This window comes from Bufo gargarizans, chromosome 9 (assembly GCF_014858855.1).
Source record: "Bufo gargarizans isolate SCDJY-AF-19 chromosome 9, ASM1485885v1, whole genome shotgun sequence".
In the NCBI taxonomy this organism is placed as follows: Eukaryota; Metazoa; Chordata; class Amphibia; order Anura; family Bufonidae; genus Bufo; species Bufo gargarizans.
In genome coordinates this window covers 168241434-168259275 of record NC_058088.1, presented here as the reverse complement: position 1 = coordinate 168259275, position 17842 = coordinate 168241434, and the positions used below count along the sequence as shown (strand labels likewise).

Here is a 17842-nt window from a genome sequence, read left to right as displayed (position 1 = left end):
TTATTTATTACTATTCATGGTCTATCCTCATGTCAGGCCATCAACATCTGATAGGTGGGGGTCCGAAATATTGCAACCATGTCAATCTGCTTTTTCAGAGTAGCCCCGACTCTGGAACTACATAGCTCTATCCGTAGTGTCCTGAGTGTTAGACCCCCACTAATCAGATAGTGATGACCTATCCAGAGGATAGGTCACCAGTAGAAAGGTCTTGGAAACCCCCTCAACGTGCCTATGTTTGAGGTCATTAATGTCAGAATGGTAGAGGACCGATACGTCCACCAGTAAGCTGTTTCGGGGTGCCACACTGTAACTGTTTGGGAAGTGGAAGTAGAAGGCTCCATAATCGTGAGGATAGCTCAACAATATCTCAAGCCTGGAGAACCTCTTTAACAGTCAGCGTTAGATCGGTGGACACCAACCTGTGGCTTTTGTGAAACTACAACTCCCATCATGCACTTTGGCCAATTTTAAAGATTTTATTACATTTCCAGTGCTTTTTATACATAGGAAACATGGCGGCAGACTACAGCTGTGAAACAGTTAAAACCCATTTGATTCATTCAGAAGCATTTGTGCTCCAGACGCCGGCCATCTGATCTCTGGTATCACCGACTCTCCCATTTCCTGCCTCGCTGAGATGATATGCTTACTCAACAGCGCAGACAATTTTTTGGCTATTTTGTGTCACTTTAGACAATTTAAGATGCAAAGTCTGACAGCTGTGACACGACTTACAAACAGATGTTTTCATTTATGCTGAAAGGTATTAGGCGTTCGACGGCTGCGTCTTAATAACTCGTCATGACCTGTGGAAAATCCAGGTCACCCCGGAGAAATGTTGGCAGTGGACCTTGTTTAACAATTATAACCTGAGAGCCGTTTGTACTTAAAAGGATGAAGTATTCCTGGACCATTCACAGACAGGGATGTAAAATAAGGTGCTAGTTCTATAATGTGCTCAGGACATACCCCGGGGCCACATTTAATATTTTGCAGAAAGCGCAGCTTGTAAAACTAATATCTGGCCATAGTGTACAAGAAAATTCACAGGTAGTAGAACTCTGCATTGCATTATTTACAGCATACTGATCCCGAGTGACAGCATGTATTGCAATCAGGAGCTGCATTCAGAAATCTGCAAGCTTAAGAGCTGAAATCTCATAGCACTCCCTTGCAGGATCAATGGATACACAGCTCCAGTGATTAGTAACAGTAACCTGATTTAAAGGGGGTTATCCAAACCCTTAAATGCTTCCCCTTCTGCCCGGGCCCCTCTCACCGATTGTACTTACCTTGCTCCCCGGCACCCGCCGCGTGGATGAAAACATCCGGTGACGGGGGGAGCAGACGATGCTAGGGAGGCTCACCCCGTCGCAGCCTGCTATTGGCTGCCCCCCTGATGCCGGATGTTTTCATACATGACGGGGAGATGCAGTGGTGGCCGCGCAGGAGTCAGAAGTAACGCGGGTGCAGGGGAGCAAGGTAAGTACAATCAGTGTGAGGGGCCCGGGCAGTAGGGTAGGCCTAATTTATGAATAAATATATGCCAGTTTTCTGGCATTGAAAACTCCATTTTTCTTTTTGCACAAGTGGTGTTTCTCTGCTGCCTTCACCACTTTCCCGAAAAATGGGGTGTGACGAGGGAGGGGGTGGGACTGGTGGCGTAGATATCAGTATAGCCTCACGGACTTCCAGACGGTCCCCCTAATTTATGACGAGGTATACACCTCATCGAAAATTAGGTGCAGCATCTGGCAGGCGGCCCGATTATCACAGACTGTCATATGCCACCTGTTCTATGATAAATCTGACCCTATATGTGCATTAGGCCCGTATTACACCAACAGACTATATGAAAGATAATCAAATTTCACACACAGATCTTGTATTATACACACCAACTATTGGTCTGATTGGGCAGAAATTAGGTCAGATAATCTGTTGGTGTAATATTGGCCTTACAGGAGCTCAACTAAGGCTGTGTTCACATTAGCATCCCTTTTCCATTCTAAGAACAGTAAAACAACAGAAGAAAAAAATAGCACCAGCCGCATCTTATGATCGAAACCATTGTTGGCCAACGGACCACACTCACTTTAATGGGATTTCATGGGGTTTCAGTCAGAGAGCCCAGAATTTCAGTATTGCCAATGCTGTGTTGTTCTGGCCTGCTTTTTTTTACCAGAATTGGGGGCTGGAAATGGGGAGAATGGTCTCCTAACAATAAGCTGATACAGTGTAATTTTTTTTTAAATTTGCTAGTTTATTAGATCTAGGCATGTCAATGGTTGTCAAATATCTTGAATTACCTTATAATAACAGCTTTCATTATTGTTCCATTTCCATGGGTCCCTTAAAAGACTGTTGCTGTGTCTTCCCTAGTCTTCCCCTTAGTGTAAACAGAAGACAAGAGGGGCGGTCCTTTACACTGCATGCCTGCATTAGGCTTCAGAATGAGGAGGCGTGTCTCTCAGTGATCCAATCTGATTGGCTGGCAGGCAGCTGCTGGCTACAGCAAGTGTGTATGTAAAGTGAGCGAAAGCAGTTTTGGCCTCAGAGAGCTGGCAGAGGAGCCATCTTGAGAAGATCTTCATACTGGTAGGGTCCAAAACAGCCGTAACTAAGGGAAAAGCTCAAGGAAAACAGTGGCATGTGAAGAAAGTAAAGACTGCTTTATGTATAATACTGCAGCAGTGAAAGTTACAATTTAAGGCCCCTAAACAAAAGGAGATAATCGCCCAATGATCGTTTCCAATCATTTCCCAGTGAGAACACCTCCAGCGATCCAACAACTGACAGTTTTTATGGTTTTGGTGACAGATGCTCCTCCAGATGTACATGACCTACGGTGCGGATTTTCCGCACGCAATCCTGATCGTGTCCATTTAGCCTAAAGAGACGAGAGACTTATTGGTAATGCTCCATGAAAAAATAGTATGCAAAGACGAATCTCCCAAGAAGAACCATCTCGTCAGACACTTCCAAGAGGTGGCACTATGTTGCCAGTAAATGAGTATTTTATGCCCACATTAGGCTCCATTCACAAGTTCCGCAATCGTGGTCCACATCAGTTGTGCGGAACGGGTGTGGACCCATTCATTCTCTATGGGGACAGAATGGATGCGAACAGCACACAGTGTACTGTCCACATCCGCATTTCCGGAGCGCGCCCGGCGATCTTCCGGTCTGCGGCTCCTGAAAAAAATAGAACATGACCTATTCTTGTCCACAATTGCGGACAAGAATAGGCATTTCTATGGGGGTGCCGGCCAGGTGTATTGCAGATCAGCAATACACTATGGACTGTGTGAATGGAACCTTATACACTCGGATACAGTGCTATTAGTTCCTCATCATCCGCCCATGTACAAGGGCTCTCAAATCCAATGCCCTAATCAAGGCGCTGGAGGATTATTATATTATATTTTTTTTTTTAGCAATCTTGACATTCAAACACAACATACTTTTTAAAGGGGTTGTCCTGGATTTTGATATTTATAGCCTATGAATATCTGATCTTGGGTGTCCGACACCCGGGACCCCCTATGTAAATAGTCGGCGGCTCTCAGGTGAGCATTGCAGCCATTTCCTAGGCCAATGAAATCACGATTATTCAGTCACATGGGCTAGGCGCAGCTGAGTCCTATTTAAGTGAATTGGGCTGAGCTGCAATACCAAACACAGCCACTATATACAGTGAGGCGCTGTGCACGGTAAGCTGTGAGCAGGGCTGCAGCGCTCACCGGACTGATGCGGCCTCTTTAAAAAGCTGATGAGCAGGAGTGGTGGGAGAGTCAGACCCCCACCGTTCAGATAGTGATGACCTACCCTTAGGACAGGCCATCAATATCTAATCCCCAGACTCCTTTAAGAGGCTCAATTACTTCTATATTTCTTTGCAATCAGTAACCAGCTACTATAGTCTTTTTGCCAAGTATAATAGAACGTTACCTGGAAATTAATAAAAATAAATAAAAATAGGAGAATATAATAATTTAACACCCGGGGCCATGCAATGCAGCACCGTTCCAAGGAAAACACACAAGCCATAGACGGATGTAGTGCGGACGTGATGATGGGTACACGTGTTTACACAGTATCACAAGAGCAATACGTTGGGGGGACTGGTGCATAAGGAATATTTGCTAATCCAATTCAAATTGCTGTGAAGAAATGTTACACTGTTTCAGTGTTACACAGGAAGTCATTTCAAACCACTTAGGCTCTGTTCACACCAGCGTCATGGCTTCCGTTCACTGCGTAGCCATCCGAGCTATGTTATTTGAATGAATACAACGAATACTTGACTTATAATGAGAGCCATCATGTTTCTGTGCGGATCCTGGCTTTTTTTTGATGGTAAGAATAGTGCCGCAGACTATGGCATTCTTTAATTGTAAGGCCTCGTGCACACGACCGTATCCAATTTGCGGTCCACAAATCGCGAATCAGCAAAAATACAGATACCGGCCGCGTTTTTCTACAAGAACTGGTTATTCTTGTCCTCAAAACGGACAAGAACAGAACATGTTTTATAAATCCGTGTGCTGTCCACATTTTTTGCGGACCTACAGAAATGAATGTGTCCGAGTCCGATCCACATTCTTTGCCCAAAACGATGGTCGTTTGCAATGAAGCCTACAATGCTGGAAATCCAAGCAGACTTGCGATGTAATGCATTTAGAAAATGGGAAAATAATGCACTTTAAAGGGAACCTGTCACCAGTTTTATGGTGTCCTATCTAAGGGCAACATAAATAAGTGACTGATTCTCTTAGCAAAATGCTGGGTCACTTTCTTTAATTGACCCAGTCAATCTGCCAACATCTTGTATTGAAAAGCTCCAGCTCAAAAGGATGAGTCCTGAATATTTATGAGCTCCTGACTCTCCCCGCCTACCTGCTGCTGATTGACAGTTATTTTCCATATGAATCAGCAGCAGGGGAGTTGCTATAGCTCTGAATTAAAAAAACACTGGACTCACTGACATCACGCTGGACTCAAATCAGCTCATTAGCATGCGGCATCTTTGTGTGTATATTATGAGGTAACCATCTGTCACACCAGTAAGTGAATACATCTAAGGTACTTTTTAGTAGTTAATGATTGTATATAATTAGTTAGATTATAATCAAATATCCACATGACAGGTTCCCTTTAAATGGGGATATCCGGTAATGCATAATGAGGACCTAGCAGTGTAAAAATATAAACAAACAGCCCTTGCCCTGCGCGATACAACACAGGGGAAGGAAGAGCATCGGAGCATGAAATTAAATGCTCATCTCAAAGGGGCTGCCTGGGTGAAGAAGGGGATATGTGCAGGTTCAGCTCTGAACCCGGACAACCCTTTTAAGGGACTTGTGACTATTTTATTTGTCAGTTGGGCAGGGCGGGGGTGTGTCAGCAGTTGTGCCAGTCCAGGCGTAAATGTTGGTGAAAAAACTACTCCAGCCAGATGCAAGGACTGCCATAGATGTGCCTCGTCAGTAAATGTGGTTCCAATAAATCTGTATTTGTCCCCATGCAGTAGAGGTGATCACTGCATGTAGTTGCAGATCTTTCTTCCACTTATGAGCAGGAAAGGTTGCTTCCCGATAATTGCCTGCTCGGCTGGCGCATGTCCTGACACAATCCCAGCTAGGGAATAGCGGAGGCATGCCCTAACCGCTGCCATTTTACATACAGTTGGAACGCTTCATTAGTCGTATTGTATCTCGTCACATTGTGCAGCGCATGCTCTACGTGATGAACTTGCAGCGATACAGGATAGGATACAGTCTTGGGATTCCATAAATGTCTTGTCAACCTCGTGCTCTTTACATTAGCAATAAGTGGACACCAGCAGCAGGACAGCCTTGTATTTATGCAGCTGGCCTCTGAAGTAGTTAGAACTCGCCTCGACCTTGAGAAAGACTCAAGAACGAGGCAGCGGGTTCCTGGGCGGTGATTAATTGACCTGGTCTCACTTTCCTGCGAGCAGCAGCAGAGAGAGATAATTCACAGATACAACAGATAAAGGCGAAGTTTAAAAAAAAAAAAAAAAGGAGAAGAAGAAGAAGGAGTCCACAAAAGACAAGACAGAGAAAAGGCAAAAGGAGGAGAAGAAACCTGGGGAAAAGCAGCCCAGCAGACCATTTGCAGCCGCTAACGACTTGTTCATTATGAGTGATGATGGATATAGACTTCTCACGCTGCGATGGGATGGAGATTTATATGCATAGTTCGGTCTCCCAACTTGGGAGAGAGATCATCATCATTTAATTCTATCTCAGCGGTCAGAGATGGGCGTCCAGAGGAGCTGGGTACCATGGCGTGCTGTCAGCTGGCACAATCTGAACGCGTGCAGCTGGAACATCTGGAGCGGGCTGCCCACAGCCCGGGTTGAACAATAGACTCTGGAGCGCAGCCAAATTGCTTGCAGACGCTGGCAGCAGAATGAGGCTCCTGTCCCCTCTCCATCTCGCTCTCTCTTTATGAGGATCTGATCTCTCCCAGGCTCTCTTATCTCTCCCTGGGAATACGGCATTGAGATTGCTCTCCCGTGTCCTTCACCACCTTATCTCTCACCACTTTTATTAAAAACTTGCTCCCCCTTTACTCTCGCCTGTCGATAGCTTGTTAAAGCTTGTGATGGATGGGGCACTGGTGGTTGGGAAAAGGAGAAGGGTTTGGGAACAATTTCAACTTTAATATATTCACGGACGGGCTAAAAGAATGTGTACATTTTGGCGATGGCGGGGTGGCCAAAAGGAGCAAATCAAGTCAGAGTACTATTATTAACCCTCTATGGGCCAATCAATCCATTATGTTGTATGCTAATACTTTTTAGTACAGGTTAAACTGCAAGTTAGTTGGGAAATGCTCTGAATGTATTAGATCAGCCATTCATGGACACGGTATGTGGAGATATCCCAGAAATCGGAGGAATCTCACATGTAAGTGTTGTTGAGGTATCCTAGACATCTATGGTTAGCAATCCAATTTTGCCCAACAATGGACCTCCAGGCAGGGTCTTCCAGTACAATAAAAGCATGTTCCCCATGAATAGTATTACTAAGCTATGAATAGGACATTTCAAATAAAGTACTGTATTTTTCACTTTATAAGACGCACCTAGAATACAGAGGAGGGAAATCAGATAAGTATATTTTTCATCAGATCCCAGATTAGACCTCCAATCTTTATCAGACATCAGATCTGACCCCCTACACTTTATCAGACATCAGATCAGACCCCCAATATTTAATCAGACTTCAGATAAGACATAAAACAAATGAACTTATCTCTCCAGCTCTGGTAGGTGTCGCCGCTGGGCAGATCCAGCGGGCTCTTCCTGCAGTCACCACTCACTTTTCTTCTGCCGGCGCAGCGCTGCACTGGGACTTGACAGTCACCCAGCGCAAAGTCACAGTGCACACCTACACGCAATTCCTGATGCTGACACCATATGCAGTCAGGACACAGACCAGGGAGCGGAGAGTACAGCAAGCGCTATATTATAGCAATATACAGTCAATAAAAATATTGTTGGATTTTATTGTTCATTACATTTTCCTCTCTGGTAGCATGCTTGGTCATTTCTCATGTGGTCGAAATTTTAGTCCAGTAGCCAGCCTAGTGATCTCATAGTGAAGCAGCCCTGACACCTTTCATTCATTCATTCCTACTTCTAAATGTATAGAAGTATACAGCTATATTCTCCCTCTACACCATCCGTGTGCTTTCTGCATTTTGAATTCTCCCATCAATAGAAATGGCTGCTCTCTTCTGCGGACCAGAGTAGGACATGTTCTATAATTTTTGTAACAGACATAGATGTGGACAGCGACCGGAAGAAATGAATGGGTCAGTGTACAATCTGCAAAAAAATGCAGATCAGACACGGATGCCAAGTAACTGTCGTGTGCATAAGGCCGTAGCCTTCTGCACTCCTGGGAAATGCAAATGCTTGATTGTCACATATGACAAGCTGCCGCCTGCCCACAGAAAGTAGAAGAGACCAGAGGCACAGAGGGGTGAGTAAAGAAGCTAAAAGAATGAAAATGACACCGGAGAGCAGCATTTTTTTGCACCTACCCGAGTTCCTCTGTGAGCCTTTTCTTCTTTTCAGAGCTTTCTCTAAGATCTCCCTCATCGGCACATTCGTACTGTCAACTTGAATCAAGGAGAATCCATGAGCTGCATTTCTGTTTGAGGAATATGGAAAGAAATGGGACTTATGGTTAGTAACTGGTAACCAGTCAAAGTACAGTGATACGCTTGCAGAATTGGATCTAGTACTGATACTCAGGTAAGACCTCTTGTTCAGGAGATTTGGTCTCCAGTACATCTTTAATGATCAAAGGGAAAATCATGGAGAGGATGCCATACTGGAAAATGAATTTCCTGAAAGTGATGAGCAAAGGACTCAAATTGCTTACAAGTCAGAGCTTCAATCAACAACCTGGTGTATAGTAAAAGTGGAAGAGTAAAGCACTCAGGATCCAACAATGGACCGTCGCTTAAGGGATCAAAGAAGGGCTTCATGTTAAAGACCCGCTTTATAAAGGGCCAATATAGTGATTCTCTGATACAGTCTTAGTAATGAAACTGCTGAGCGAAGCAAAATGAAAGAACAGAGCTATATTATCAGCCTGCTACAGCAGGGGCTTGTATAAAACCCTTAACACCAGAGGTCAATGTGACCAAGTGATAATGAAAGGTTGGCATATGAAATCCAGCAAGCACCAGAAGCCCACAACAAGCAGGCATACAGTGTCTATAAAAACCTGCTGTAAAATACTTCCAATGAATAAAAGCAGCAATAAAATGCATTTATGGAGGGTCCAGCAAAGGTTACTGGACTCACCAGGGAGAAGGGCGAGCTGGTTAAATAACTGCCAGCCGAATGCACGATTGGCCAACTGCTATTCACATCTACCTCCTCTACTTGGCTCGGTCAAGCGTGCATGTGTTCTTAATGGGAAAAGGGGAATAAGCTACTGCCAGACACCTCTGGCTTCATCCCTATGAGAACAATGGATTAGACATGTTGAATTTCAACAGTACAGTCCTTCACCTTCGGGAAAGAGACAAGACACCAAGAAATACATTAGATGGACGGTGAATCCCACAAAAATTGATGGATGACATTCTATAAGGCCTGGCCATCATTGGAGGGTAGGTGCTCAGAGGAAGACTTCTTGCTGGTACTTGGTCTTGGGTGTAAAAAAATAATCTTACAGAACATGTTGAATGATGACCCCATACTATAGCTATATTCCGGTCTGGAATGAAGTTCACACAGCAGATGTGCTGTGCCAGGATTAGCTTGGCAGAACGGGCTTCTGCCTGTGCCCACTTCGCTCAGCTAAAAGCTTACATGCAGGAATGTAAAAGGGACCTAACCTATCCAATATGTACTAATAATCTAACCATTTCAAGTGCAATTTCTACTTGTGACAGATAAACTACGACTAATCTTACTTAGCTTGGAATGAAACTTTTATTCGCTTGCCTTTACTTTTTGTTCAGATTATGCAATAGCTTGTCCAAGTGACCATAAATGTAGGTGCACAGTGATACATCTCACCAAGACTTATGGTCAGTTAGATGTCATGTAGGATCCCATTGCTCCTCCAGTGCTGGAAATGGCTACTGGAGATTCTCCCAGGAATGAGATATTCATGCAAAATCACAAGCAGATTTTCCAATAAGGAGATATATTGAAATTTTTTAATACACAAAGAATTTTTGAAAATTCTCCATGTTTAATGAATCCATATATAACAAAATTAGTAATTCCACAACCTAATTGATTATAAAGTCAGATTTTTTTTTGTCTCCACTCTTTGGATACAAATAAAATAACAAATAGTGAATCGGGACTTCATAAAATGTATTTGTGCCTTGTGGGTTAAAAACACAAGCCTGGTGTAACACACAGTGAGGCTGGACACACTGAACCAACTAACTGTTTAGGTTAGTTTAGGTGGGGGGTGGGGGACACGTACAAATATGACAGTATTGGGTCCTGGTGTTCATATTTTTGGGACAGTTCTTGAAGCACTTCCAGTAGGCCCATACAGGGTAGGCCGGCGGGATCCATGGCCTGAGCTTACCGTAATGGACAGTGGGGGTGGACCACTGTGCCAACTAACTGGTTTAGCTTAGGGCTATACACTGGTTTTAACCCTTTAACCCCTATAAAAAGATCTGGTATTCACTGCAGGAGAACCACCAGGCCTCTTCGAATAGTCCCAATGTACTTGCAGCTCACCCACGTAGGTCAGAGACACTTGTGTGAAGGACCAAGGGGTCAGGCAATGCTCATAGTCAAGAAACAGTCCAAGGTCAGGGAAGGTAGAGTTCATACATATCCGTAAAACATATCCGAAGTCAGGACAGGCAGTGGGGGATCATAGATGGTAACAAGCAAGGTTCAGTACACGGGCAGTCAGATAGAGATAAGCACACTTTCACTAGGACTAGAATATCTAAGGCTCAGGTAAGGAGTGAGAGAGCTGTTCAGCATTTACAGCAGAAGCAGGATTACAATTAGAAGCAAGGATGGGAGTGGTGGTGATGACAAAAACGGGAGCAGTAGTAGTTCAATGAATAACGTTCCTAATAGAAGTAGTGGGGCAGCGACGGACCAAGGCCCCCGATATAACACCAGGCTACTGTTGATGGATAGTGTAGGATACATATAAAGGATGAGATACTGTGTTCTTTCATTAGGCTGTGCTTTTGTTACCGCGTGTACAGAATGGCTGTAGGACCCTTGCAATTTGTATCCCACTGCTCTACCTGTGGACGCCTCATCCAACCTGCCATGTATAAAGCTGGCGGTGATAAGTGAAACCTCCTCCTGTCTTTAATGATAGCGATCATTCTCAGCTAACGCGTCTCTCCATCTTCCTTTATGGCCACGGCCTGTTTCAGCCGGGGCAGGGAGGGAGAAGAAGAGGTGGGGGATTTCGGGGGAGGAGAAGATGTGTTGCTGTTTCTCTGACATGCCTTGCAGGCCCAATTCAGATATTATAAATGAACTTGATATTGTGATGCAGATACAGAGGGTAGAAAGCACTCTACCATGTAACACCTTATTACATGGTTCTATTAATTCTGGAGCCCATATTTTTTCTTGAAGTCAACAACTTTATTGACACATCCTGCATATGGACAAGTCACCCTTCAATTTTGCAGTGTCCTTTTGCGTCAATCGCATTGCAAACTAATGTGGCTACTTTCGTTACAGAGCTAGTCAGAATGTCTAGAAGTGTCACTTCCCAGGATAAGGACTCCTGCACACGACCGTATTTTTCTTTGGTGAGCTATCCGTATTTTAGGGGTATAGCACACTGACCCATTCGTTCCGATGGGAATATGCACACATCCGCCTCTTTTGTGGATCTGTGTGGCTGTTCCACAAATTATAGAACTTTTCTGGTCCTTTTTGCAGACAAGAATAGGCATTTCTATTAATGGGAGTGAGAAATATGTGGAATGCATCTGTATTTTGCAGATCGGTGGCCTGCGGACCAAAATACAGATACGACCGTGTGCATGAGACCTGAGAAATATATATTTTTAATCCATTTTTGCAACTCTGAGAAGATCCTCTTTTATCCTGTATGCAAATTAGTGATTAAGTGCACCGTGGGTGGGGCCAACATTCAGTGCTCCCTACTCCCTCGCATTCACCTCCGAGTCCCTCCCACTGTGGCTTGATTGACAGGCTGAGACTTCCCCCTGTGTCATCACCCCTGCGACTGAATCTCACGTCTGTGCTAAAAGAGCAAAATCTGGCACAAGCGCAGAAGGGCCCTTTTTCCTGGCTCTTTCCTAGCCTTAACGTACTGTACCGCGCATGCGCCTCTGGCCTCATGCACACGACCATGTCCATATATGGTCTGCAAAATCCAGATTATTTTTTTACTCCCATTACTAGAAATGACCAGGAGCAAGAATAGGACCTGTTCTATAATTTACCAAATGGACACAGCACAAAAAAATTAAAATTGGACAGGGATGCAAAATATGGTCGTGTACATGACGCCTAACTTTGAATTTTCAGTGAACGCATGGGATTTCAGGTCTAGAAACGAGGATGCCCGGAAAACCTTACCCTGAAATTTAAAGAGGACCTGTCCCCCTCTCCTGACCTTCCTGCTTTAATAGCTTAATGCAGTGTTTCCCAACCAGTGTGCCTCCAGCTGTTACAAAACTACAACTCCCAGCATGCCCGCACAGCCAAATGCTGTCCGGGCATGCTGGGAGTCGTAGTTTTGCAACAGCTGGAGGCACACTGGTTGGGAAACACTGGCTTAATGCATTCCCCATGTAATAACAATTCTGGAGCATCTATTCTTACGTCTGTATATTGTGCCATTCCTTTATTATTTTAACTAGTAGTTATAAATGAATTGCTAGCAGTCTGCAGTAAGGGTACAGAGAGGTGGTAACCAGTTCGGGGGGTAAACCTGCACAGACTAACAATGGCAGCACTGACTGGATAGAGTGAGACACACCCCCAACTGGTTACCACCCCTCTGTAACCTTACTGCAGACTGCTAGCAATTCCTTCAGAACTTCTAGTACAAATAACAAAGGAATGGCACAAGATAGAGCCATAAAAATAGATCCTCCAGAATTGGTATTACACTGGGGAATGCATGTAGCAATTAAAACAGGCATGTCAGGAGAGGGGACACGTCCACTTTAAGCTATGGTGAAAGGCGCAGGCCCACCCACAATGCACTTAATCACTAATTTGCCTGCAGAATAAAAGCTGATTTCCTCAGCACTGCAGTAATGGATTTATAAAATGATGAGGGTATATTTCTTATACCAGGAAGGGGCACTACAAGGCATTATGATTAGGTGGACTTTGAGCCCAGAGTCTTCTATAGCCACCATGAACAACACCCGCCAAAAAAGTGCAAGGAATCAGACCTGGATCATTAAAGGAACGTATAGAAGTTGCCAGCCTTGGTTATGCCTGTTCGCTCAGCTGGAGCACAAACGAGACACAGATGTATTTCAGCTCTTGGCATAAAAGAGACAGCTAATGGCTTTATTTCATGGCCTGTCTTCCCAGTTGGGCACAGGTACTCAGGGTGTGATCTGGCTGCCCCCCTCCCCCTCCCTACTCTCTAACAGTTATTGATTGCCCTTGCGGATAGCCGCTGCTGATTCCTAGCAATCCGCTTCCAGCCAAGGACTGCTGGGTATTCAGAGCAGGACGTGGCCGGCGCTCTGTTTGCATTGGCAGCGGCGAGTGTGGGCAGCGCGACTGCAAACACTAGCGGCTCTCTTAGGTCTCAGAAGAGAAGACAGGCATGCAGTGCATGCTCAGGAGAACCCCGCCAAATCAACCATTAGACAGGTCAAGGCACAACAGCCCACGATAATTTCGGCGCGGATTCTTCGTGATGTAATTATAAAATTAAATTTAATTATACTAATTAAATCTAAAACTGTCAAAAAAATTCTATATATTACAGATGTGTAACTGTAGCTGAAGCCAGATATAGGCTATTCATGAAGACACAGTATATGACCCTGCATACACATAGCTATGTACACGGGTTGCCGATGAAATTGACAGCTATTCCACGCAACTACAGAAGCAGCTCAAGACGTGACCAATGGCTGTTCTCCAACTGTCATGAGATGCCATGTTTAATGTAACAGATAATGCAAGTTATTTCAATGGACAATCATTATATTGCTCATTAGGCAAAAAAAAAAAACAGTCGAGCAGAAAAACTGGCTTAGTGGCACACAGCATCCAATAAGAGCTCGACTTTCATCTTCTTAGACTATTTTCACACTGGCGGCAGCAGGGTCTGGCAGGCTGTTCTGGTGGGGGAACAGCATGCCGAATCCGTGCTAACGCTAGCCCACCATGCCGCCGGTAGTCTGCTCCGGCCCCATTCACTATAACACTGCAAACATGCCGAGAGGCAGCTGGACAAAAACTACAACATTCTCCGACCCACCCCCATTATAGTTAATGGGGCCGGAGCGGACTTCCGGCGGCACGGTGGGCTAGCGTTAGCACGGATCCGGCAGGCTGTTCCCCTGCTGGACCCTGCTGCCGCCAGAGTGAAAGTAGCCTAAAAGTAAAGTCTGCCGTAACAGTGCCACTCTCCTTCACGGGTTGTCTTGGGAATTGCAGCTTTGCCCTATCCACATGAATTCAGCTGCTATTCTTCACAGTAAGCAAAGGGTAAAGATGGATACTGGATTTAGGAGATGTATATGGAGGTCAGATAATGATCAATTAGGCTGGGTTACAAAATGATGGGTCATCATTATCACCTCGGTCCCACAATACCCACCGATAAGCTGTTTCAGGGAGCCGCAACGCTCACCGGACCTCTGGTGAGTGCCACAGCGGCCCCGGCAGCTTGCCAAGCATTGTGGCTGTGCTTGGTACCACAGGTCAATCCCGTTGAATTGAATGGGGGATGAGCTGCCTTTAGGCCACATGACCACAAGTACACAAGTACAGTGACGTCCCTGGCCTAGGAAAAGGACAAGGCGCTCACTGAGCGCCCAGCCTCGTCTAACAGCTGATCGGACCCTCGCCAACCGGATATTGATGTCCTATTCTGAGGATAGGTCATCAGTATCTTTTCCCGGATAACCCCTTTAAAGGCTATAGACAAGTGAGTACAATAAAGGAATTCAAGAGGGGCCTGGATGTATTTCTGGAGCGTAATAATATTACAGGATATAGCTACTAGAGAGGGGTTGTTGATCCAGGGAGTTATTCCGATGGCCTGATTGTAGTCGGGAAGGAATTTTTTTATTCCCCTAAAGCCTAAAGTGGGGAAAATTGGCTTCTACCTCACATTTTTTTTTTTGGCCTTCCTCTGGATAAACTTGCAGGATAACAGGCTGAACTGGATGGACAGATGTCTTTTTTCAGCCTTATGTACTATGTTACAACTTCAGGGGCATTTTTTGTATGGTTGCATTTTCCTCATTTTCATTTTTATTTAGTCTCTATTAAAAAGGTTCGGCCATTTCAGAAATACAGGGATTAAAAAGTCAGTCTGTTTGCAAGTTGTCACTTTCTGTTTTCTTTGAATCTTGTCATCTGAAGGCCCATGTGTGGCTCTTATCTCTGATCTACTGAGCTCAGAAACACTTAAGGCTGTATTACACTGGCCAATATTTCGGCCAACGAGCGCTCGTTAGCGATCATCTTGCTGTGTAATACTGCCCCCAATTGCCTGATGAACGAGCAAACTCAGACTGATTTTTAACCTCTGAATCTTAGAAATGGCTGAACATTTTTATTAAAGACCAATTGAAAAAATTCAGTTTAACCCAAAATGAGTAAAATGTGATCATAAACAATTGCCCCCAAGGAGTCTGTTGCCTCTAGGAGGTGGAATTTGATGAGTAAATATGTTTCAAACAAGGTATGGAGGGACACTCAAGTTCTTTAATCTTCCCGAGAATCCTTCTAACTAACTAACCCATTGTGTGGCATAGGTGGTACACGGTTTATGGGAGTGTGGTGCCCGGCAGTCCTTTTGGAATCAAGTACACACCTTTTTAATAGATTTGAGGTGTAGAATACCTCCACTCTCCCAGATGCCCTATTTGTTTCATTATTATGACACGAACGATGATGAAAGAGCTAGAAGGATAAAAAAAATGTACCGAAACTAGTCCACATAGTATGTGTAGTAGCTAAAGGATGCCTTCTGCCTCACTGACTACAACCTTCCTTGCCCGCATCAGACAAGGTCACTGATCAGATGAAACATCTTCTGAATTGTTGGAAACTGAAAGGTGTAAAAGCAAATGTACTTCATAATCTTTTCAAAAATTGAAAGGCATATATTGTACATCTGTCTGAGCCAGAATAAAACCGATCATGATGCCCTTTATTGAATAGTAATCTGAGGGGCACTGTAGGGATGTTGAGGGTACATAACTGATGCGGTAGAACCATGTGCTGCTCATAAACAGTAGAAAGGTTCAGCTTCCGATAAAACGATATCCCTCATGATATATCATGAGTAAGGATCGTTAATGTAAGATCCGAAACGCGTCGATTCTGCACCTGTCTTGTCTTGTATGGATTTTACCGCATCAAATAAAGGATATCGTTTTATCGGAAGCTGGACCTTTATGCTTTTTATGCAGTTTACGTTGGCTTTGTCCTGGCTGTATCCGTGCCTCTGACTCGATACGCAGGTGAGCGCTGCAATTTGACTTTCTATATCTATGTGGTGCTCATAGAATCACTATACTATGTAGAGACTTATCTACTCTGGAGGCCAGGGCCATGGACATTGTGGTGGCAGTAATCATTTTGACAAATGTTTTTTCTTTGTTTGCTGTTCTGTTACGCAGCATGCTTGCTGGCTGATATTTTATGGTGTTTTTGTGTTTCCTGTAATGTGAAAACCTCAATAAAATCATTGAGATAAAAAAACAATCATCTCCTGCTCTCCAGTACCTGGTTTCAGGCTTGACACAGAGTAGATGGCTTGGACTGACCATTCTGCCAATCCTGGCTGAATCCCCACCTGTCATTTCCCACGCCCGAAACCAGGAAGTGGAATGGAGAAGGACAATCTTTGATTCACCTGCTCCTCCACAACCCTACTGTACTCCAACGGGGTCCGATTGTTCTCTTCTCTATAGGTGGCTGACTTGCACCCCTTGAAAAAGGGGTGAAGTAGGAATTTTGGTAGACACATTATCGCCATATGCTACTATATAGCCGGCCAGATTCCATGTGCATGTCAATGGTGGAGTCTGGACTGATAAGCTGTCAGGAGGGTGGTTTGGGTGTAGTTTGCAGGGAAATTTCATACTCCGAAAACACTATTTTCCCGACACTAACCTTGGGTGGGCTACTGATCAAAAGTTCAAAACCTTCACGTCTTCTACAAATTGCCTTAACAATAGTAACTAGAGGTGCAAGGTTCAGTCTGGGCAAACAAATCTGTTACAGTTTAGGGTAGAGATTATCCTAATGATCACATCTACTGACATCAAAGAGTAAAACACCAAGCTAATGACCAGGTCACATTTCAACTGAGATCACATATTACACGTCAGGGAAAGCAGAACAGTAAAGATTCCCAGTCCTCGAGAACATAGAGAACACTGTTCTAAAACGAGACGATAATAGAACACGTAGTTCCTAACTGTACCTACCAAGAAAGCTTTGCACGCCACAGCAAACGTCATTTACTATTGTATAATAAAGACAAGTTACAGGGCACAAATATTAAATTAATTTATTTTTTTTAGCTATCCACCATTATATTATGACTTTTATTTTTTAGTTTTTCGTTACCTGTAGATAACCTATTACACTACTACTGCTGGTGGCCCAGGTAGTACAAATGTGACTTATAACATTCATTAAACCTCTAGATATCGCTACACAATGCCCTGTCCAGGGAGATGTCCTTGTATTAAACACTATGGGGCACATTTATTAAGACCTGCGTTTTAGACGCTGGTCTTAATAAAGACCCATAGCTGGCGGTGGATCGCCGAAGTAATGAAGAGGTGCAGGCCTCTCCATAACTTCGGCGCATCCAGCGCCAGATGTAAATGTAAGACCGATTCCTACGCCTAAAACAGGGGTAGAAAATGATGAATGAGACGGGCCCAAGCAACGCCTGAAATACGCCTAATTTAGGTGTACTTCAGAATAGTAAATGAGACCCTATGATTTTTTTTGTAACCTTATTTTATTGACTTTTGACTGCTTGGCTAAGAAAGATCTGGTACTGCATTATCTTTTCACATAAATTATGGAGACACAGAGAGTACTACATCCCTGTCTCTACAGATAGTACTGCCCTCG

General features: G+C 44.2%; 1 protein-coding gene across 1 annotated transcript in view; it reads right to left on the bottom strand.

Annotated features, from left to right (window-relative positions):
• Positions 1 to 17842, bottom strand: part of MAPKAP1 (MAPK associated protein 1) — a 171742-nt gene that overhangs the window by 71134 nt on the left and 82766 nt on the right. Inside the window, 1 exon segment of the mRNA XM_044268449.1 lies at positions 8083 to 8192. Within this exon segment, the coding sequence (XP_044124384.1) occupies positions 8083 to 8192 (110 nt within the window).